General features: G+C 52.0%; 11 protein-coding genes across 11 annotated transcripts; 5 read left to right on the top strand and 6 right to left on the bottom strand.

Annotated features, from left to right (window-relative positions):
* Nucleotides 1–75: 75 nt before the first annotated feature.
* On the bottom strand, nucleotides 76–927 carry J4E86_008104 (uncharacterized protein; the record flags this gene model as incomplete). Its single annotated transcript, XM_051448618.1, has 1 exon — nucleotides 76–927. One exon carries the CDS (start codon nucleotides 925–927, stop codon nucleotides 76–78), a length of 852 nt encoding a protein of 283 aa, XP_051300214.1.
* Nucleotides 928–2389: 1462 nt separating this feature from the next.
* On the top strand, nucleotides 2390–2938 carry J4E86_008103 (uncharacterized protein; the record flags this gene model as incomplete). The annotated part of the gene is made up of 1 exon (XM_051448617.1): nucleotides 2390–2938. One exon carries the CDS (start codon nucleotides 2390–2392, stop codon nucleotides 2936–2938), a length of 549 nt encoding a protein of 182 aa, XP_051300213.1.
* A 109-nt stretch (nucleotides 2939–3047) lies between these two features.
* TPC1 (mitochondrial thiamine pyrophosphate transporter) lies at nucleotides 3048–4135 on the bottom strand (the record flags this gene model as incomplete). The annotated part of the gene is made up of 3 exons (XM_051448616.1): nucleotides 3048–3930; nucleotides 3978–4030; nucleotides 4103–4135. 3 exons carry the CDS (start codon nucleotides 4133–4135, stop codon nucleotides 3048–3050), a joined length of 969 nt encoding a protein of 322 aa, XP_051300212.1.
* Nucleotides 4136–4353: 218 nt separating this feature from the next.
* On the top strand, nucleotides 4354–5859 carry J4E86_008101 (uncharacterized protein; the record flags this gene model as incomplete). The annotated part of the gene is made up of 1 exon (XM_051448615.1): nucleotides 4354–5859. One exon carries the CDS (start codon nucleotides 4354–4356, stop codon nucleotides 5857–5859), a length of 1506 nt encoding a protein of 501 aa, XP_051300211.1.
* Nucleotides 5860–6169: 310 nt separating this feature from the next.
* On the bottom strand, nucleotides 6170–6803 carry J4E86_008100 (uncharacterized protein; the record flags this gene model as incomplete). Its single annotated transcript, XM_051448614.1, has 2 exons — nucleotides 6170–6695; nucleotides 6763–6803. The coding sequence occupies 2 exons, from the start codon at nucleotides 6801–6803 to the stop codon at nucleotides 6170–6172; spliced, it is 567 nt and encodes a 188-aa protein (XP_051300210.1).
* A 1931-nt stretch (nucleotides 6804–8734) lies between these two features.
* J4E86_008099 (uncharacterized protein) lies at nucleotides 8735–9901 on the bottom strand (the record flags this gene model as incomplete). Its single annotated transcript, XM_051448613.1, has 2 exons — nucleotides 8735–9406; nucleotides 9458–9901. 2 exons carry the CDS (start codon nucleotides 9899–9901, stop codon nucleotides 8735–8737), a joined length of 1116 nt encoding a protein of 371 aa, XP_051300209.1.
* A 544-nt stretch (nucleotides 9902–10445) lies between these two features.
* J4E86_008098 (uncharacterized protein) lies at nucleotides 10446–11160 on the top strand (the record flags this gene model as incomplete). The annotated part of the gene is made up of 2 exons (XM_051448612.1): nucleotides 10446–10527; nucleotides 10610–11160. The coding sequence occupies 2 exons, from the start codon at nucleotides 10446–10448 to the stop codon at nucleotides 11158–11160; spliced, it is 633 nt and encodes a 210-aa protein (XP_051300208.1).
* An 805-nt stretch (nucleotides 11161–11965) lies between these two features.
* J4E86_008097 (uncharacterized protein) lies at nucleotides 11966–12730 on the top strand (the record flags this gene model as incomplete). The annotated part of the gene is made up of 1 exon (XM_051448611.1): nucleotides 11966–12730. The coding sequence occupies one exon, from the start codon at nucleotides 11966–11968 to the stop codon at nucleotides 12728–12730; it is 765 nt and encodes a 254-aa protein (XP_051300207.1).
* Nucleotides 12731–13599: 869 nt separating this feature from the next.
* J4E86_008096 (uncharacterized protein) lies at nucleotides 13600–14219 on the top strand (the record flags this gene model as incomplete). The annotated part of the gene is made up of 2 exons (XM_051448610.1): nucleotides 13600–13619; nucleotides 13670–14219. The coding sequence occupies 2 exons, from the start codon at nucleotides 13600–13602 to the stop codon at nucleotides 14217–14219; spliced, it is 570 nt and encodes a 189-aa protein (XP_051300206.1).
* Nucleotides 14220–14518: 299 nt separating this feature from the next.
* On the bottom strand, nucleotides 14519–18988 carry J4E86_008095 (uncharacterized protein; the record flags this gene model as incomplete). The annotated part of the gene is made up of 1 exon (XM_051448609.1): nucleotides 14519–18988. The coding sequence occupies one exon, from the start codon at nucleotides 18986–18988 to the stop codon at nucleotides 14519–14521; it is 4470 nt and encodes a 1489-aa protein (XP_051300205.1).
* Nucleotides 18989–19742: 754 nt separating this feature from the next.
* On the bottom strand, nucleotides 19743–20531 carry J4E86_008094 (uncharacterized protein; the record flags this gene model as incomplete). Its single annotated transcript, XM_051448608.1, has 1 exon — nucleotides 19743–20531. One exon carries the CDS (start codon nucleotides 20529–20531, stop codon nucleotides 19743–19745), a length of 789 nt encoding a protein of 262 aa, XP_051300204.1.
* Between the last annotated feature and the right edge of the window lie 1021 nt (nucleotides 20532–21552).

The raw sequence follows: 21552 nt of genomic DNA, 5'->3' as shown, positions 1-21552 counted from the left end.
GAGTATGCTTGTATACCAAGTATATACATTGTGCTATTACATCGCGTTGTGCCTGCATCTTAACACGTGATTTGTTTACAAGAGGAGATAGCTCAAAGCCCCAATCGCAGCCATCAGGCATGTTAGACCCCCGACGAGCAGTTGCTGGGCGGCACTTTCATCTACAGGGCAACTGATCTCTGGCTCTGGAGCCCTTCCAGCCTCAACCCACATTAGATTCTCATCCGAACAGAGACTTGCCGTCAAGGCCACCGCCATGCTTGTCGCGCTTGCAGCGTCAATCTTGACCTGGCAAGGCGTTGGGGTGACGGTTGAATTGTCCAGGACTGCGCACTGTTCGCCCACGCCGTAGGAGCCTCCGGTAACTTTCGTAGTATCAACGACGTTGAAAGCTATACCCTGATCTCCAGGACAACTCTGGTCTTTTGTTGCGTCGACAAGATCAATACCATGCGCAGTCTTCTTCGTGGTGAACGTAACGCCTGAGGTTTGCGAGTGGCCCTTTTGATAATATATCTCCCGAAAAGGATCGTATGTACAATTAGACCAGATCAGATTCCAGACTAAGCTCCATTTGCCCTCCGTGTTGAACTCGGTGTAGTGACGATATACGAGCTCCGGGCCGGAACTCGACGTGTTTGTCCAGTTGAGCGTACTCCTCTTATAGTAGTCGCCGAAGCTTCCCTGGTCGACCTTTGAGCCGTTTGTCATATTCCAGACTTCGAATCCGAGCCGCAAACTAAGCAATGTTGCGAGTTCGGGGTTCTGAACGGCAAAGACGATGGGGAAATATGGCGCTGGCGCGTATGTGTCGTTGCGCGGGAAGACTAGGTCTACTTCCACAATGCCTGAGGTATCGCTGGCAGCCGCATCAACAGCTCCAAGCAAGGAAACGAACAACCAGGTGATACAATTAAGAACACGCATTCTGGGGGCCAGAGACGGCCGGAAGGCTGCCGGAAAAATGAAATTGAAGAAGAAATCCTAGCAAAGACCCGTTAAGTAATTCAATGAAGTCGGGAAGCCACAGTACAAAGGAAGAAACTGGTCCAAGGGAACGACATTTGTATTAGGTATTGGAAGGATTAACGGATGATAGGAACAAACCCGGACAAAGCTCTATACCTAGTATAACGATAAACGTGCGGTCGGGTACAATAGTCCAAGTTTGGGACAGGATTGGATGTAGCTCGCCAGGGGCAAGGACCTACTTAGGTGCGGCACGGGTTCCAAAAGGGTAGGCTAGCGGGGGTCGATGCCGTGAGAGCCGCATCGCCGCATTCTTTTGGACATTGCGCTGGAGCCTGAGGGTTTTTTCGTGAGTAGTTTTGGTTATGTACGTCCGGGGTTTGGATAGTCGGAAACGATGGGTTGCCAAGTTCCCAGGTTGTGTGAAGTGGTTGTCAGGTGATTCTTGGCATACCCACATATTGCCTTGCTTCCCATAGTGGTTAGCTTATGCATATGCTGCATCGATTGCAGTGGCCGTCTCTGTGCTCAGTAATGTCAGCGAGGGATAGATCGGCAGTTTTATAATGGTGATCGGGACGAACGTTCTCTTCCTGCTCTCCTCAATCACATCTTTCCAAGTTTGAAAATGTAGTGATACGGCATAGCGCGGTACGAAGCCGAATATCTGAGTTTCATGCTATTTCTCACTTTAATCACTCTGCAGAACTGAATGTGGAAGATCTTTGTTTCTGTCAATTGCAACTGCGTAAGACGTTCCAACATCTGCTTCTCTTAACAGTACCTAGGTAGTTCTCAGACTTGAGTGCATTCCTCGCAATGCCATTCATTATGGTAATTCACAGCCCCGCAGTCCTTACAGATCCAGCCTTGATTTGACATGCTGGGGATTATCGCTTCGGATTCTTGTTGACTCAAGTGTACTTCGTTGTTGGGTTCAATGCGGTCTCGTTGCTGGAGGTAGGCTTGATGTGACTGGGAAAATGTATGTGTGCGTTGCGGTTTACTATAACACAGTCAGCATCCGGAGTAATAGCAAGAGACTGCCTAGGTTGGGGTCAGCTACGTAGCGTTTTGTGGAGTCGTTGTTGATGCGTCAGCAACAGACGTCCTCGGGGGGCTTATATATCAAATCGTCTCCAGCATCGTTTGCTAGTCCTTCCCTGAAGAGCACATTCCAACCCGCGTAACTCGACTTCACGCTACGATCCTAATTTGTGACTTGGGGGATCGGACATAGACTAAATCCTCCCATGAATCACGTACCAGTAGTTCAAATCCCTACTCTGACTTCTTGAATCCCTTATACTATCGTAGGTGATAAATAGATCCGACATGCATGATCCAAAACCTGTATCGCTATAATTCCCGTCATTTCTCTAACATACATCCCTGGCTCGTCAGAACGTTCTAAATTGTAATGTCCACAGACGCGCGTCTAGCAGCTCTCGAGGCTCTCGCCCGTGAAAACCAAGAAAAGGTCGAAGAACTAAACCACAAGAACTGGCTACTCAGCAACCAAAACATCAAGATGCAAGAAGAACTCGCCAAGTTGGAAGAAGATGTACGCAACGTATATCCCGACTTCGATACTAGGCGTATCGACCAGTCAAGCTTTGAGGCCAATACATCGCCACCTCTTCATGATCCATCCGTCGCTAGGAATGTCTCTCACGCTCGCCCACAGCTACTTGAGCGTCCACCACCAGGACCGTTGTGGACACCATTCTACATGACCGCCCGCGACGCCCCACGACTATATCTAGAGTTCGTGATACCAGGATCCAAAGGCGAGACGTTGGGGATAGCTGTAAACAACGTAGATCTGGCCTTCATACTGCAGCAGACGTTGCGACGGAGAGGGTGGGGCGAAGTGACGACGAAGAGGGGTGTCGAGGATTTCCTGGAGCAGCCGATGATGAAGGTAACTTGGACGGGCAGAGAGGGAGAGTTTGGGAATCTGACCTAGTCGCGCGAAGAGGCTGGGTTGTAATGTATCTTCATTTGAGAAATAGAGTCTATGAAGAAGGGGTACTTGGTATCTCAACGCCGACCCATGCATATTAGAATGCTCATGTTCAATCGTCTTTGTGCTTTTCGTCAAAAGCGAGCATGAGGCCCATGGCCCGCTCGTATGTCCACATTGTAACAGCGCTGGCTGGCGCAGCTTTCAGAAGACTGACCGTCAACCCACGGTACATTCCCCGTCTGCCTTCGTGCTTCCATATATGCGTAATGGTACTGATGACGCCGGTATATGTCGGTATGTTCCGATGAACGTATCGCTCGCGCATCGGCCCTTGGACTTGTAGTCGCTTGCGCGTGGTATCGAGCGGGTAGACGGCGGTTTTTGAGAGAACGCTCGCGATGACACCGGCGACGGCATCCGAGCTCCCGAGTGGCAGTGGTACGGGAGAAGAGGCGGTTATGGGCTTCAAGCTTTCGTAGCTGGCGAAGAAGAGGCCCATGTACGGCACAATCTGGCTCACGCCTGCGCCGAGGCCGCGAAAGAAGCCCCTGGGTCCTTCATGCTGCGCGATGTGCTTGACAGACGCGATGATGGAGGTATAGACGCGATCTTTGCCTTGCGCAGCGAACCGCGTGCGAAGAAGATCGAGCGGGTATGTCGCTGTCGTCGCAGCGGCACCCGCGCTGGCTCCACTGAGGAAGTTTGCGACTGAGCTGGGAAGCGTATATGGCGGCGGAATGGTCTCTAGCCAATGCGATATGTACGTGTAGGCAGAGAACTGGGCGCTACCGTACGTCAAGTACATGAGCTCCGCCGGTATGTTGCCCTTCCATAGCCCCGTAACACCCTCTTCGCGAAGAATCTGTTTGAGGGTGCCCAATGTTCCTTTGTAGACGGGCCCTTGAACGTTGCGAACGCTGAACGGGTCGGAGAGCGAGTGGATTTGGAGTTGCAGGCGGATCTTTATGACGTCGAGGGGAGCTATCACGAAGCTGTCGCAATGTCAGCCATGTGCGCGAACAAGGGAGATTGAACATACCGCGACACCAGGCCTGCCGCCGCACCTGCGACGACAACTTGTCGCTGGGAGCCCTATCAGCCATATTAGCCCTGCCTCTGCCAGCATATCGTGTCGGTAAACGGTGAAGATAGACAAGCTCCTACCTCATGCTTCAGCTGTGCGACACCCTCAGACATGCGCCCAGCGCGTCGATTGAGACACGTGCTATGTGTCCGCGCGTAATTAGCTACCCACCGCCGATGCTCGGTAGGACACCTGTAATTGCAAACGTGCCGGGCAAAGGGTAGTAGAGACCTCGGTTTACGGGTTGATTGTTTCCACCACGCTCGCTCCCTGACGTTGAAAAGCAAGGAACCCCGCCGTGTCCCGTCACTGCCAACAGCTGCGGCCGACCATGTCTTTCACCATCACCACCAGAATACCGCTACGGAGTCTGAGATCGCAAGTCACCACTTCTCGCAGGATTGCTATTGCTGTTCAGAGACGGCGTTTCTTCTTCAACTCGTTCTGGCGATCACCTAAGCCGGCCGAGCATGCTGATTGGAGCCCCGCTACACATGGCCCTTTTCGGCCAACCAAACGCCAGGAACAGCTGCAACAGCAACAGGAACAAGAGCTGAGACAAACGAAAGAGCAGGAACTTCTCGTTCATGATGAATCCAACATTGGCCAGCTTGACGGTAGCCCAGCGAAGAGAATCGCGGTGAACATCGATGGAGAGCCCAAGATCTTCGACGCTGCGTTCCTTCGTGACAGCTGCACGTGTACCCAATGTATGGACCCTGACAGCAAGAACAAGCGCTTCCAGACCTCGGACATACCAGAAGATTTAGAGGGTAGCTGCAAGACAGTGGTTGATGAAGAGAAAGGAGTCTCTATCGAGCTTCAATGGAAGACAGACGTCAAAGGCTTCGGTCCGGAGCACCGCACACGACATTCGATCGACTGGCTACGCCGCGCATTCAACACAGAGATTGAGCTGCGTGGCGGAGTGCGACACGATGACAGAGTGTTCTGGGACAAGAACAGGATCGTAAAAGACAACAAATGGCTCGACTACGACACCTACATGTCCAAAGACGAAACCCTCTTCGAAGCCCTCACCCATTTGAACCGCTACGGCCTCCTCTTCATCAAAAACGTACCCGAATCTGAGGAAGCCGTCGTAGCGCTCGCCTCCCGTATCGGTACTCTCAAAGATACTTTCTACGGCCGAACGTGGGACGTCCGCTCAAAACCCAAAGCCGAAAACATAGCCTACACGCCCGACTACCTCGGTCTCCACATGGACTTGCTATACACATCCAACCCCCCGCATCTGCAACTCTTGCACTCTCTCCGAGCCCGCACACCAGGTGGTGAATCCTTCTTCTCTGATTCCTTCGCCGCAGCACACCAACTCCGGCGGCAATCCGAGGGCCACTTCAGAACGCTATGTACCTTCCCCGTAACATACCACTACCACCACCCGACCTACCATTACCACTTCACCCGTCCGGTGATCGAGACATTCGCCTATCCTAATTACAGCGACCCCGCCAACCTCGCCATCCGCCGCATAAACTGGTCCCCGCCTTTCCAGGGTCCCTTCGAAGCGCGTATCGGCAGCGGCAGTTCCACGTCGCTTCGCTCCTTTATTGCTGCCTCGCATGCATACGAGAAGTTGCTCAGTGCGGAGGAGAATCTGTATGAGTATAGGTTGAATGAGGGGGAGTGTGTCATCTTCGATAACAGGCGGGTGTTGCATGCTAGGAAGGCTTTCGATGCTACAAAGGGTGAGCGGTGGCTGAAGGGGGCGTACGTGGATGACGATGTTTTCTTCAGTAAGCTGAGGGTGCTGGAAGAGAAGTTTGAGGGGAAATGGGTCGCTGAGGGTGTGGTCAGGCATGCCGTGAAATGAAGGTGGGGGTGTTCAGTAGTTTAGGTTACGCAGTATGGATATGGCTGTGCTTCGGAACTTGGGCCTCTTGTTGGAATCAGTCAATTGTCAGCATGCGTGGAAGCTAACACCCATGCCCCTTGCGCTACAGCAAACATTCCAGTCCCGAAAGCTGTGAAGACGGACTTTGGGTAGCCTTTGGTTACCATCTGACTCCAATGCATAGTCAGTATCAAGACGGCGTTATGACGTAATAAGAACCCTTCTTTGCGATTCCTGGATAACGTGATCCTGAGCATGACCGATGATGCTTCCCACCACGGTACTCTAATCAATATTTAGCACGAGTGATTTCCAGGTCAACACCCTCGTCCAGACCGCTCTGTACCCGCTTTCCAATACTCATCACTGCCTGTTCCAATCTCGTCGGGTCGAAATCCCCGCAGCCCACATGCAGATGTACAGACCGCACTGCTGAGAAAACTTGCGACAATGAGTCAAGCCTGCACTCATGCAGATCCGCAACGAGGCTCTCAGCTTCTCTTAAATAGAACGTTATGCGAACCGTGCAGATGATCTGACGTTCCGTTGCATCAAGCCCCAGCATGAGGGTGTGGTATGACTTGAGAAAATGGGGGAAGCAGAATGTGTTGAGCGAAAAGGGAAGGAGCTTTGCTTCGTCGTAGACCTTGCGGCAGACGCGCAGGAGAGCGAGGTCATTTCGATGCGTGTATGTGGCTTTGAAGGAATATACCGAAAGGGCGTACGTGCGTTGGCCGAGGAGGTGTTCGTAGATGTGGTTTCTGATTTCTCCGGGTAGGCGCAAAAGTGGGGACTCGGCAGTGTTGCGCATGTATCTGTTGATGTTAGCTTGGCATAGTGAATGGCTCTTACACACCTGCGGTGCAGTGTTTCGAAACTTACATGAGCAAGCGTGTGTCGGTCGTGCGTTCCATATCCGTCATTGTTGGCTACTCAGATTGTCGAAGTAGTATAGCACGGGGAAAGACGTGGGAAGCAAAAGGTAATTCACACGACCAGGACTACTAAGAGAGAAGGCCAGGGTCTATTACGCTAGCCTCAAGTAGGCCGCTCGCTCACCTGCCCCAGCTGCCGCTCACGGTGTTTCCCGAGCTGTAAGTCCGGAAGTCACGCTGAAGTAACGAGCAAGTGTCCGCGCCTTGAGATCGCATCATCTGGACGTGTGCAACGAGATCAGTCTACGACAATATCCGAACATGTTAACTCAGCCACCCAAATACATCCTGCTTCTTCTTCCCATCCCCATCATCGACAGCTATAGTTTGCCTCATTCAGCACTGGACAGCCATAGCTACGACACCACGGTAATAGTCGCACCGGTCAAATAAAGCCTGAGTGTTCCCAAAAGCGCTCGAAGCTCCGTAGACTGCCAAAATCTTTGTGCTTGATCTTCATTTGATATCCGTGGCTTTTCAACAAAAACAGTTCGTAATCCGCGCAGCCCGCCCAGATAAAAAGACTCGCAAATGATTTCCGGCTGCCCACTCAAGTACCACGGCAGAGTGTATTCCCATGCGTTGAGCTGTACAGTTTGGATTTCATCGAGCTGTGAGGAGGAGAGCCGCATTTTGAACAACTGAAACTCGAGGAGAGAGTTGAATGACCAGAGATTCAGTCCGAGATTTGGTAACTTGGCAGTCTCATGATAGGTTTGAATGCAAGTGAGTAGTAGACTGAGCGGATTTCCGTTGACACGACCGTCGCCCTGGATCTTGTAGACACGGCCGCTTAGTACGTATCTAATGAAGGCACAAGATGTTAGCACAGGTCGTTTGTATTGTTATGAGTAGGGATCTCCGCACCCGTAGATTTGGTTCCGTAGCTCAGCTGGAAGACGCAGAAGGGGTGACGAGTTGGCGTTGCGCGAAGTACTGGAAGGATCGGTTAGCTGGCAGATAGACAGACAAGACAGTGTTGTGTTACACGTCAGAGCCGCGACTCCCAGGCTCCGCCATTACGAGGTTTTGAGTTTCCTTCGTAGTAGCGAGGAGATTGGGGGAATCGGTAAAGGTGTTGAGCAATTCGAGGTCTCCTAACAGAGATAGTGTGGTCGAGGAGATGTGGTCAATGCATTGATTCTGACTGACGGAGGTGGTGGCACAGACCAACATCCGCTAGCGTTGTTTGAGTAGAGGGGAGAGCCCTGGAGAACGAACCTGGAAGGTGCGGTCAGACAGCGTCGCTTCTTCCAATCGCCAGTGAATCCAAGAAGTGCTTAGATGGTAGTGCATCAAGTTGTAGCTTGCAGTATACATACTATTTAACCTTAACAACTAGACAATTACTAACATAATGTATACTCCTACCCTGAGTATTCTTTGCAGAATGCGATTGACGTTGATCGGTTCGGAACGTGGCTCTTCATTCGAGCAAGAACGGCTAGTTGTCTTGTCTTCGCGAGGTTTATTCCCATAGGCCGGCTTGAAGTGTATTCGGAACAGCTTATCATTGCTAGCTCCGAGAAAACCGAGTGGCAGAACATTTGAGTCAATACAGCTCCATGCTTTCAGGTATTGTACTATCGTGTGCTCTGCTCCTGGTTCCGCTATACATGCGCCGGAGAGACTGAAGCTTCTTAAAGGCGAGGCCCGTTCGCCCATCCCCACGGGGTGTATAAGGGGCTCTTCGCGTTTTGCTCGAGAAAATCTTTCCACTCTTCTTCGGCGCGGACCAGAGGCTCCATGTGTCTCCAAGAGCGAGGGTTACTGTCGAGGAATCTTTGGACATATCCCGTCGCGTATTTCTGTTTTCACATTGTCGACTTTGAGACACTAACGCAATGCCACCCGTGCGTGTCTTGGGTGCCATGATCTTTCGTACAAGCACAGAATGTTGCGGGTCCGATTTGACTCTTTCAAGCTGCAGCTTGTTGCTTCTTCTTCTTTCTATACAAGACGGCTTTATGTCTCTTCTCCTCGAACCCAGCAGACTCCCCTCGGTGCCCTTCCATCCAACAATTCTGGCAATACAAATCACCGTCACAGCCCAGGCATTTCAGTGTCGCATCGTCTTGACAAATGATACACCATGTATCAATCTCCTCATCAACCTGCTTTTGCAGATTCGTAGATACCGGCGGCTTATTTCTGGGTGCGAACGATGGGGCGGAAGGCAGGCCAAGAGAATCTGTATGTGATGGTGAAGGTGCTGCTAGAGCGGCCAGGCGTGCGGTAAATGCATCTTCGATGGCTTGACTGCTCGCAAAGTCGTCTTCGGGGAGGGTATTCGGTGCGGAAGGCAGTGTGAAGCCGCCGTCTGTTGTATCTGCCGTTGATGCATTCTTCTGGTCTCCCGATTCTGAATTATCGTCTTCTGACGGAGGAGAAGGAGGATCGTATTTCTTGCTAATTTCCAGTTCTGCCATGACTCTCGCAATCACATCGTCTGCCTCGTCGTCCTCGGTTCTCTTCTTGCTACCCTCGTCTTCGTCATCTCCACTGTCTGTATCTTCCTTGGCTCTACCGACCTCTCCACTTCCGACATTGATTTCAATGCTCTCCCAGTCCGTCAGCTCCTCCTTCGACGGCTGCTCAGATTTTGTACGCCCTCTCTGCTGCCCTTGTGCCCTATTATTCACCACTTCCGGGAGTATATTGCGCATGTCTTTCAACAGCTTTCCAACATCTTGTTGTTCCTCCTTGGACACATCCCAATCCTTCTGATCGCCGACGGCGCCGTTTAGCTCACCAAGTAACTCTTCTAGGCTCTTTTCATCTTCCTCGTCAAACTCTACGTTCGAGCCTCCTACGCCTTGGGCTATCCCTTCCAGGTAGCTCGGTGCCCCTGGTGCTGCGACCGGTGCGCCGGCATTGTTCGTGGACGTTGTTCGCGACGGCTGTGGCGAGCCCGAGGGAGACGCGCTACCAAGACGTGCGAAGCGAGCGGCGAGGTCATCGGTGGGTTTGGGAGGATTCGTAGGTGCTATCGAAGCGCTATAGTTGGTCTCTAGGCTGACGGAGGATGTCTTGAGCGCATTGAGGCGGGCAAGGAGGTCGTCGTCTGTTGAGCTAGGTTCGGGCATCTCTGGATGATGGGCGATCACTACGGTGATGTGTGGATAAGGACTGTGAATGTCTAAGTTATAGCGCCTACTGGACGCGGCTTATGACGCGGTGTTGCATGAAGCTCGAGGCTCGGGAGTGAGCGGGGTTGGCGCGACAGCTGTGGTGGAGCGCGGTGGGGGAGGGGCGAGCTACCTCTGACCGCGCTTCCTCCTCAACCAGACAACATGTGCGATCCAACAGCTGCGTTATCAGGTCACGAAGAAACACAGGAACATCTGGATGTAAACTGCTTATTTCTTGCCGTCGGATCGGCGCAACTAGAGCTGGTTGCCAGCGGCCCGTGTCCTCGCATGCGTGACATCCGGCCCCGCTTTCGTCATATCCAGAGCTCCGATGGCATCCTTATATGTCAGCATCCGTGGTCTGGTACCATCTCTGTCTACTCCGAGGCTGCCGATTGTCACGCCATTTGTTCATCTCCGTCAAGTATATAGCACAGCTCTATATCAATTGAGCATCCACCTCTTCACCGGACCTCCAGCACAACCTTAGATCATCGCCATGGCTCTCGCACCCAAATTCGCTGGCCAAAAGCTTGCCTCCAGTGCTATTCAGCCCAAGGCCATCCACACACTCGAGATCTGTAGGTGTTTCATCCTCGACTGCTGGATTACAACTTCCCGACCCATCCCAAGGCCTCCATCAGACTAACAGTCAAATCCCAGACCTCGACTATGTGTGCCCCTTCTCGGCCAAGATGTTCAAAACAATCTACGAGACCCCTCTCCGCAAGACACTTCTCGAGAAATACTCCGACCGCGTCGTAACCATCTTCCGGCAACAAATCCAACCCTGGCACCCGTCCTCCACCCTCGTCCACGAAGCCGCCTACGCCGTACAAAAGGTCGACAGTTCCAAATTCTGGGACTTTTCACAGAAGCTGTTTGCAGAGCAGAAAGACTTCTTCGATGTAAGCCTGGTCAACGAGACGAGGAACGCGACGTACAAGCGACTGGCCAAGATCGCCGGGTCTGTGGGTGTTGATGAAGGCAAGGTTTATGGACTGTTGGAGATAAGCGACAAGCCTGGCGAGGATGGGGCACTGAACTCAGGAAACGGGGTTACAGATGATGTTAAGGTGCAGGTGAAAGCGAATCGACTGACGGGTGTGCATGTCACTCCTACGGTTGTGTTTGATGGGGTTGTGAACAATGAGATTAGCAGTTCGTGGACGGCGGAGCAGTGGGAAGAGTGGCTGGAGAAGAATGTCAAGTGACTGCATGACAGTGAAGAGGTTGCGAAAGGAAGATTGTGAGTGACCGTAGACTTCATATTGTAGTTTGCTGCATACACGCGGCTACACTTCATGAGGAAGTCACACTTGGACTGCTTAACAACCTGCTCATAGTCTGAAGCATACCCTATGAAGCTGTAAATCTATGTAATTGGCATGCAGTATCATGGATAGAGCCACTCCAGTGTGTTGCGCCCGCAGTTTCTACACCAGCATGTTCATTATATAAGTACTCAACGCCATACAGAACTCCAATGAGTGGAACATGCTGGTAGATCAGACACTTACATACACTGGCGATGGATCAATCGTCACCGTACATCCTATCCGATACCTGGGCATACACTCAACTCTTTGTTGCACCACAGACCTTGAAGTAGTCGTCCAAGCTTATTGAGACATGGGTATTGGTATGCCAACTTGCTCACCCCAATGCCTAACCAGGCAACGAGGATAGCTTTAACAAGGGCCACCTGATGCCGCTCTTGCGTTCGATGTACTTGCGCGAGAAGGTGGGGGAGGCTAGATCCACAGTCCCCCCAGGTTCGCTCTCTCACCCACGCGACTCTCACCCGAGCCCTTCTACGGCTGCTAGTCGCTTGTATAAAAGCCGGCCATCGACACTCCTACATCCTCCACTCCTCTTCTTACTACCAATCTGAATATAATTCCCCCCAAGCAACACTTCACGTTGATCAACCATCCTCCCTTCTCACCTCCAAGCCAAGTCTGATCCATGGATCCATTCTTAACAACACCTACCGGCGATCCGGCCCCCGCGCCTACCATGTCGACCCCTCCAACAAAGTCGGAGGAGTACATCCCCGACTTCTCCGAGCTCCCGGACCTCAACACGGTCATCTTAGCCGAAGACAAATACGACTACTTCTTTCATGATCATACAAACCCCTTAACGTGGGCACATGCCAATGATAGAGCCTGCCTAACCCGAACTCATGCGACCTTTGTAAGAGCTCGTACTGCCCGGTCACAGGCTCAAATGATCAAAGAAGGAGACGAGCTCATCCAACGTCTCGCACCGGAACCCACGCATCGTTTTGCCGTTTACACATGGAACTACGACGAGCAGGGCAATTTGAAACAGGCTCCGCACATCACAAAAGAAGAGCTAGAGGCGTGGAGGAAACTCGATCCGAAATGGAAGATTCGCCCCGTTGACCCTGCAGGCATGCCGCCGCCAATCAAGAAGAAACTCAAGACGAGCCATGATGGACACGCAATGCCGGGATTCGACGACTACACGATAGATGAGCGGAGGGAGGCGCTCAAAGCGACGGGGCCCGGTGCTTTTGCCATGAAGGACGTCCTACGGAGAATTGACCGGCGGGCTCGCGAGCGACTGGCGATAGAGTTGCAGCAATCTGAAGCCAAGGTGCAGGTCTTGCAGCATCGTCTCGCTGCCGAAGAGGTCAAGAAAGAGAAGGAAAAAGAGGAGACGGTGGCCTTGCAGATGGACGATGGGATTGCCCAGAAAATAGGAGGAACGAACGTGTTGGCGTTGAGAGAGAAGAAGAGAAAACTATCGACTTGAACAGCATCAAGTAACCACGTGGCGATATGACAGACCTAGAGAGTTGGAACAATGGGATGGACGCTGGGTGTCACAACGGCCAGGTTCGTGGAGCAGAATGACAAGTGCGTGGCTGAGCATATGGAGATCACCGCAATTGGAAGATGAGAACGTCCAGGTTGCATGGTTATGATGCGGGTTACGAGTCAAAAAGTGATTTCAGAGTGCGATCTCATACTAGCATTAGTATAGGCACAACAAAAGTTTGATGAGCCTATTTCAAATCACTATGACTTGATGTGAGCATCTCGACGCTGTACCTACTACTTTAAATCGCGTTGCTATTCTAGAATTAGTTCTTTGAACTCTGATCAAAATGTAGATAGTGCGGCGCTGACAAGCCCCTGCTGAAGATACTTTTCGATCATGGGAACAAAGTCTAGGCATGGTCCTTCCGTACCGCGTCTGAAAGTTCTAAGGGTCGACCAGGAAGAGTAGTTCCTTGAGTCGCATTATTCCCAGGCTAGTGAATATGTTATCTTATATCGATGAATGCCATTTCAGTGAATAGGTGTTTTGCCTGTGCACGGAGCACTTCTTCTTGATCACTGAGTCAAACCCTCCAGTACCCTCCCCCGCTATTTATATCCCAATTCTCACCGCTAGGAACCGGTAAAGTTTCCTTGAAGATCTCGTTATCTCTAGTTCTCACCTTGTAGTGTACAGTTGCGGTACGCACTAGTAGACTTCACCATTCGAGATCGCTCGCTCAATAAGTGTACAGAAGGCCTCAACAGGTGGAGGATACCTTCCCGCTGAACTCAAGGCTTTATAAATCAGCCCAGCGATCAGTCTCAAGGCTAGCAGTCGCCGAGAGTATCACCAACAATATGTCGGACTACGAGCGCATGTAAGTTTTCTCCGTTTGCCATTTCTCGATCAAAGCTAACTCCATACTAGCACCCAACTCAACCAAGAGAACTCGCCCCTCCTTCAACTCCCAGCAGAGCTTCGAAACCGTATCTACAAGTTCGTTCTGCACTATCACCTCCCCGTATACGTCGATATACCCGCTCTGGAGGATGAGCACGGAAACTTTGTCCCTAGAGAAAACACACGGAGAATGCTAGCGCTTCTATATACATGTCGTCAAGTCCACAGCGAGGCCTCGATGATGTATTTCGCGCTCAACACATTCCAATTCGAGCTTGACACCTCGCTCATCGAATTCACTAGTAGTCTCACTGCGGAGCAACTCAACGCGGTCAAGTCTATCGATATGACGGGAGAGCTTGTGGAAGAGATTGAGATGCGCGCCGAGCATCATACGAGCGACAGCCCGCGATTGCACCTCGATACGCTGACCTCGCTGCAAAAGGTATCCATCTACCCTTACGCGTTCCGCTCAACGCCAATGAATCTCGATGTCGTTGGAGTTTATCTAAGGGAGGCGACTGGTAGGATGGGCCTGGAGGTCATAGAGGTGAAGAGGAAGCAAAAGCTGACATAGGCAAGTTGCAATCGCGTAAGGGATCTGATAAGGAGCTATATGGCTGGGAGGCCCCGACCAAATAGTCATGCAGTGCTAATCTTCATGTAAACAAGCCTCTCCGCTATTGTAGGTAGCATGGGAACATCAAGATATATATGACTTCGTCAACCGCCATTACTCGAGTTTCAATGATGCATTCATTGTTGTGAACGAACGTGTCTCTGATCTATAGTACAAGCATACAAACGAAACAGTACATCAAGCTGATGTATTTGGAGTACAAGAAAGAAAAGTGAAACGAGTCTAAGTAGACTCTCTTAGTAGATACCCCAGGTAACTGCCTGGCCCTTGATGTTGCCGTTGCACTCCATGTGGCCTTCAGCTCCCACCTTGCCGCTGCCACCGAACTTCTCGATAGCGGTGTTGATGATGTCGATGACGTCCTGTCCGCCAACTACGAAGTTGACGTTACCGTTCGTCTTGGACGCTTCAACACCGAAAGAGCAGGAACCGGACTTGGCGATCTCGCGCTGGTTGTGCCCGATGACATCCGTGGTCCAGTCAGTCGAACCATCTCCTTGGATGTTGGTGATGATCTGGCGACAGTCGTCGACGCTAGGTGAAGCACCGCTCGTCTTGTCGTCAAAAGAGGAGTCCTTGCAGTCGTTTCGGCCTGGTGGTATGTCGCAGGGGTAGTGTGAGCTCGAGCCCTTGTCGGCAGTGTCCCAGGATTGGAAAGCCCTGTCTGCACTGCAGACGGGTATGCGGATGAATCCGGGCGTCGTTACGTCGATGTCAAGCAAGTTGTCCATTGTACCGTCGTTAGTGGGATCTGCAACTTCTGCGCCGTTCTTGCGACCGTTCGAGGTCCAGGTCCTGACGGAGCCCTTGATAAGATCCTCCTTGGTAATGCCACCGAACGCATCCTTCCCGTCCAAAGAGTCGAGGCCCTTGGGTGCTGAGAACTTCTGGACTCTGCATGTAGTCTGGCAAGGGCCCTTCTCCTGGGGCTCACATTTGCACACTCTAGCATCGCCGTCAGGACTGGCAATATAGTACATCTTGCCCTCGAAGCACATTCCAGTAGCCTTCATGGTATCGTCATCCATGTATTTTCCGATGTTGTCGCCATCACAACCGTTACCGGAGTCGATGATGAAGGGGTAGGCCTTGGAAACGCTCCAAAGGTTTGGGATAGCGAAGCCAAAGACGGACTTCTGGATATTGGCACGGAGATCATTCTCGGTCATAGGGCTGGGAAATCTGTCGCTACCATGGACGTCCTTGGACTCTGCGCCAAGGATAAGCTTTCCATCCGAGATGATGTCCCACAAGATATCGATGCTTCCATCGGTTCCATCGAACAAACGCTTCAACGCGATGGTAGTGACGTTGGCCCATCCAGTGATAACATTGCCCATGTAACTGGAGAAGGAATCTTGAAGTTCGACGGTCCATTTTGCGTCTGGATCACCTAGAGTCAACAAGTCCTTGGCGATGGTTGTGCTTTGACCAATCAAGGTGAAAGTAGTGTCTTTGGCGTTGTCGAATGCCGGGCCCTCCCCCTTGAAATAAGGCATCTTCTTGATGAGATTGTTGAAGAATGGCCCAGCAGCTGAAAGGGTTCCAAGGGTGAGAAGGTCGATAAGGAATAGCTCCCATGTGTGATCGGGCTCGGGTGGAATTGGCGCAAACTTGTTCTCCAGATCTCGCAGATTGGTAGTAACTACTGCAGCCACATCGAACAAGGCGTCATGGTAATCCTTGTACATTTGATGAATGAACACGAAGGAGTTCCAAATCAGCATGGCTGCGGGGCCTGAGTCTTCTGCCTCCAATCCTTGGCCACAGTCTGCGGTCGCATCGCAATTGCTGCTAGATGACATCGTACCACAGTCGGGTGAGGAGGCAACATTGGTAGTCTCGGAAACCGATTGAGAGAAGCTGATGCCACCCCTACCACGATCGGTATCTTTCCAGATTCTGATAATGTCCTTCCAAGCCTCATCAGTACTGAGCCCCACCCACTGTTCATGTGGTGTATAGTATGAGGCATCGTCGACCAGTACGTCAGTACAGTGGAAACTGGTCCAGTTGCCATTGCGTGTGTGGTCGGCCCTGGGGTCCTGGCCAGACTTGATGAGTTGCTTGTAGTCGCCCCAGCTCGCCGCCGGCTTCGGAACATCGTGGAATGTTTGTAAGTCGCTTGCCCAGTCGGTAGTACCTCCAAATCCCCAGGCTGAGTACAAAGTGGCGCGTGTCTTCTTCGTACTGGCGCTCATGTAGCTCACCCATTGGGTGTCATCATAGACAAGAATGTCGCTGTTGCTGCTAGTGTCGACAAAGTTCTTGACTACGCGTCCAGCCCTCTTCTGATCATTCACAATGTCTGCAATCTCGGCATCAGCAATGTACCCAGCTGTGCCGGTACATTTTCCTTTGGTTGCTTGGGAGCTTTCGCGAGTGCCCGTGTAGACGCAGCCTGGGCCCCAACAACCTGCTTCGGCCATGTTGAAGGATCGTCCATAACTCGTGATACCAACGATAACCTTGGCTCCTGGAACGCCTGCTTTGGTAATCATGGCAAGAGACTGCTTTGTCTCCGTCAGATTGACTTGACTGCGCAGGCAGTTACCTGTAGCGCATCCCTCCTGAGAATAGGAATTGTCTGCATCCCACTGGCCGTGAAGATCATAAGTCATGTAGACAATGTAATCGACCACTTTGCCAATGTCCTTGATGGGAAACTGCTTGAGGTACCAATATGAGGAGGGGGCGGCGATGGAAATTGACTTCCCGGGCAGAAGGTTCTTCAAAACGACGAGGAAGGCCAGGTAGTTCGGGCCATCAGCCTTGCTAGCTGCAGGTATGCCCGGAAGATCGGGTGCACCAGGGTACTCCCAATCAATGTCAACACCATCAAGTTCGTGCTTCTTGATGAAGTTCGCAATGTTGGTGGCCATCTTGAGTCGGTTGGCGGATGTGACACCTTCCCGGAAGATGTTGTACGTAGCAGGAAAGGTGGAAAAGTCCCATCCTCCGAACGACAAGATCTTCTTCGCGCCTTTGATCTTCTTGAATGCGTTAAACTGGTATGTTGATAGCACATCGCCAGTCTCAACCTCGTATGAATTAGTCAACGTGCCAAAGGCGAAGTGAATGTGCGTATACGCTGCAGTATCGATCTGAGAGGCATCCTGGAAGAGACAGTCGCGGCCCATCCCATAGCCCTCGTAGTAGGCGATTTTGATACCGCCGCTGCCAGAGCCCTTAACGATGTCGGTTCCACAGTTGGAAATGCAGCCGTAAGTACCCGGCTTAGCAGTACCAGGAGCACCAGTGTTGGTGTCGACGCAAAAGTCTTTGGTGATGCCACACTGGCCCCAGATGTTGCAGCATGCATTCAAAGGACAGGGATTCATATCTGTAACCTTTGTGCCATCGGTGGGCGGTTTCGAGTCGGGCTTCTGCGGGCCGCACTGTGCGTTGGCAATAGGGGCTGGAAATGGCGCACTACCTTTGCTCAAACACATGTTGGTGCCTACAAAGAGGAGCTTACAGCCGTTCCAACCCCATGTGTTCTTATTGAAGTCTTCAATCTTGTCCCTCGTGAGACTGAATTGGGCAGCAAGATCGTCGCAGTTATCGTCAGTCTTGACCTGGTATGTGTAGCATGTGCCGTCCGACCCCTGACTGGGACTGAAATCCGGAAGGGTTCCACTCGAACAGCAAACGTGTTGCTTTGGCCTCAGATTTGCACAGAAGCTCGAGTCCGAATTGATCTTGGTGAACTCCGCAGCAGTGATGCCACACTTGGTAGCCAGCTTGGCACAGCTGTCGCCAGAATCGACTTGAACGGTCCTGCAGTCCGCACGAGCGTGAAACCTGGCATGAGATGGATACCTCTTGTGTGCTTGGTGCTGACTGGTTCGCTCGAATAGCGAGGTGGAATTGGACAAGGTGAAGTTCGTAGTGCTGTTCGTGGGTACCAGTGGCGTGGTAAAGATGGCCTGTCCGGTGATGTTGGTCGATTCGGAGAAGGATAGACATGTCGCATTGGCCCAAGTTTTGATGGCAGTTTGCACTGGAGTGAATGTGCCGTTGCTGGTGACCATGAGTCCAAAGATATGATCGCTACCGTAGCTTGGCTCGCAAAGCTGCATAGCCAAGCTGGGCGTCGAAACATTGAGGTTGTCGAGTTTGTCTTCAAAAAGCTTCATGGCGGAAGCGCTGAGCCCCTGATTCAACAAGCCTTGGCCAATGTATAAACCAATCGTAGCTTGACCAGACTGGCCAAACATGATGAAGGGTCGATCAGTAGCGCCATGTCCGTTGTCTGCGTATTCTCGAATTTGCGCGATGAGCGATCGGAGACCGGAGGCAGCCAGGCCGAAGCCTTCATTCCACCAGCCAATCTCGAAATCGACGTCGACAGTCTGGGCGGTGTTGGTCGAATTCGGTTCCGAGCTGGCAAGCTCAGTGAAGTCGGTGCCAAACGAGGAGCAGGCATTGATACGGTGGTTGCTCGAATCGTCATCGACCTCGTCGTAAAGAGAGAAGTCGTAGAACATGGTCTCCGTACACCGCTTGATCTGCTGGAAGTTGGGGTAGGCAGACCAGTTGCCCGTGTTCGCGCCAGAGATGCTGCATCGTTCTGGGCAAGGATTAGAGTTGCGGTAGCTCGGGCTCGTAGCAAGTCTGAAGTCTCCTTTCGCGGACACACTGTCCACAAAGAGCAAGAATCCGATTGCCCTGACTGCTGGGCTCATCCATGCTGAGGCAACCATAGCTGTAATACAACAACTGAAGCTATCTCAGTCAAGATACTGAGCTCTAGGGCTGCAAATGAATGTGACAGGAGAAGCTACCAGAGTCAAAAGAGTGACTTTGGATACCTGGTGCCCTAGCTATCGACAAGGTGAAGTCTGCTTTATACTGTCTGCAGTCACACCGTTGCTCGTCAAGGTTCGTATCGAACGACCTAGATAGACCTCTGACCATCTTGAGATTCGTGTCCCGTAAGGCGAACTTCCGGTCAGTGGACCTAACACGGTCATTGCTTACCCGCCCTTGGGGGGCCTGTTGTGGATGCTCATTTCCGAGGCATGCCACAGTAGGTCTCCAACAAGCATGAGATGAAAATCCGCGGGTGTATGCAGGGGTTCGGTCTGAGATCAGCCCTACGATGTACCAGTCCAGGTAGCCTTGCAGTCATCCTGGAGCGTTCAGCAAAGCTTTTACCCAGACTAGACCGTTCCTACAGACGGCCTGGCCCGTAGTTCAGCCGTACTTCGGTGCCGTCAGACCCGAGCTGCCCACGGTGCGGCCCAACTCCCGGCAATTCCATAGATTGATCCTGATGGGGGCCTGATGCAACGGTCCAAGCGGGAAAAGTCTTGTAATCTAAAGCTATTGCTTAGCTATTGCTTACAGTCAAAATCTGACGTATCGATGTGCAATATGGTCGTCCCAATTAAGATAGGAGTGGAAGTCAATCGCTCAACAACCGAGTGAATGTGTATTAAGTAACTGTGAAGATCTTCACACCATCATGTAGCCGAATGTACCAAATGCGGCCACCAATCCTGCCGTACCTCCACCAATCAGTCGCTGTGCAGTGCTCTTCTCGTCAGTTGGACAAGAGTCTCCAGGCTTTCGAGTTGCCTGGCAATGAAGCGAGGTCATGGATGCAGAAATGTTTGAAGCAGCAGCCGCATCAATCTTGATGTTGCAGGGAGTCGGGGCCGGTGTGGTGGCTGCCATAGATGCACAAGTCTTTCCATCATAATCCTCCCAGGTGATAAAATCAGGGACCGGCAGGGTGGCGTCGACGTTGATGGCAACTGCTTCATTGTCGGTGCAGTCTCGATTCGTTGTGGCGGCTACGAGATCTAATTCTGGTGCGGAACTCTTGATGGTGAAGAATGTGGAGCGACTCGTGCGGTTGGCTGCGAGACCACCTCCGAGGAATGCAAGCGAGTCCTCGGTGCAACTGTTCCAGCCCACATCCAAGCGAAGCGCCCACACGCCCTCTTCGGTGAAGTTCGAAAGGATTTTGACCTCCTGATAAGGCTCACTGCCGGAGAAGTTCGCCCATCTTAGGTGGTAGAACAGGTCTCTGCTAGCCTGTGTTTCCACGTTCGTGACCGTCACGTCTAGCGTAGGATTCAAGAATCGCCCTAGGTCGGGGTTCTGGATGGCAACGATGACTGGAAAAATTTGCGTCGCGGCATAGGTCTCGTTGCGAGGAAAGACGAGGTCCACCTCTAGCATGCCGGAGGCTGCGTTGACGGCTCCCGCGCAAGCGGCGAGGAGTAAGGCGACCAGCATGCTGACGCCAAGCAGCGACGGTAGGTAGGTGGCTGAGGAGTTGGGGGCGAAGGTGCGTCGATGTAGTCGTAGAACAGAAGGAGACAGTCGAGAAGTGGAAAAAATATAAGTGGAAGATTTAGGTTACATTGAGGATCGATAGAGTGAATGCAAGGTACCTTGCTGAAGGCGGAGGGCGGCCTATCAAACGACCGTGCAACAACGCTAGCGGCTAAAACGCCAATACGCCCGCTTGGCATCCACGCCTTCGCCTCCACCTCCCTCGCGCGAGCCGCGTTCTTGCCGTTCCTCATGTCCACTTCCGGTCCGTTCCCGAACCGTTAATGGCTGCTGCCTCAAGTGCAGGGACAATCAGGGGAAACTCTTCACCGGCCGCTATTGTGGCTGCGCTAGTGGTATCGTCAATTGCTTCTCTTACGCCCCGTTGTCAGCTCATCCGAAGTTCCTGAATGAACTATGCAGGCCGCTTCCAACACCAGTGACCCGCCTGGTCTGCCGCCTAATTATTCGAACGCTAGAACACGAAGAGCCAAGTAAAGAAGATGGGGAACTGCGATGAAAGGTATAAGAAAGATGGCATAGAGCGTCGTTGAGTTCCCATCTTGCCATCAAGACATCAAGCTTGCTCCATTCCACACTCGTTTCTACAACTTTTCTGTAATACTGCAAACTCCCAAAGATGCAACTTACACGTTTACTTGCTGCCGGTTTCCTCACGGGATCGGCCCTGGCATGGCCCGCTCATCTTCGCCGGGGCGTTGACTGTGGATTCTCTACCACAGCTGACAGCGGTGCGACGTGCGAGAGTTTTGCATCCAGTTGGGGACTGTCTGTCGACGATCTCAAGAATCTGAACCCCGGTATCACCTGCCCCAACCTCGACACCAGCAATGAGTGTAAGTTTCTCTCTACGAACTGCATGTGATGTATACGCTGACTTCCTACATCGACAACTAGACTGTGTGATTGGCACTGTTACCGACGACCCGATCACAACTTCGACTTCTGTAACCACCACCAC

The sequence above is a fragment of the Alternaria arbusti genome (genome assembly GCF_024043155.1).
Source record: "Alternaria arbusti strain BMP 1465 chromosome Unknown scaffold_12, whole genome shotgun sequence".
NCBI lineage: Eukaryota > Fungi > Ascomycota > Dothideomycetes > Pleosporales > Pleosporaceae > Alternaria > Alternaria arbusti.
This window is presented reverse-complemented; position numbering and strand designations above follow the sequence as displayed.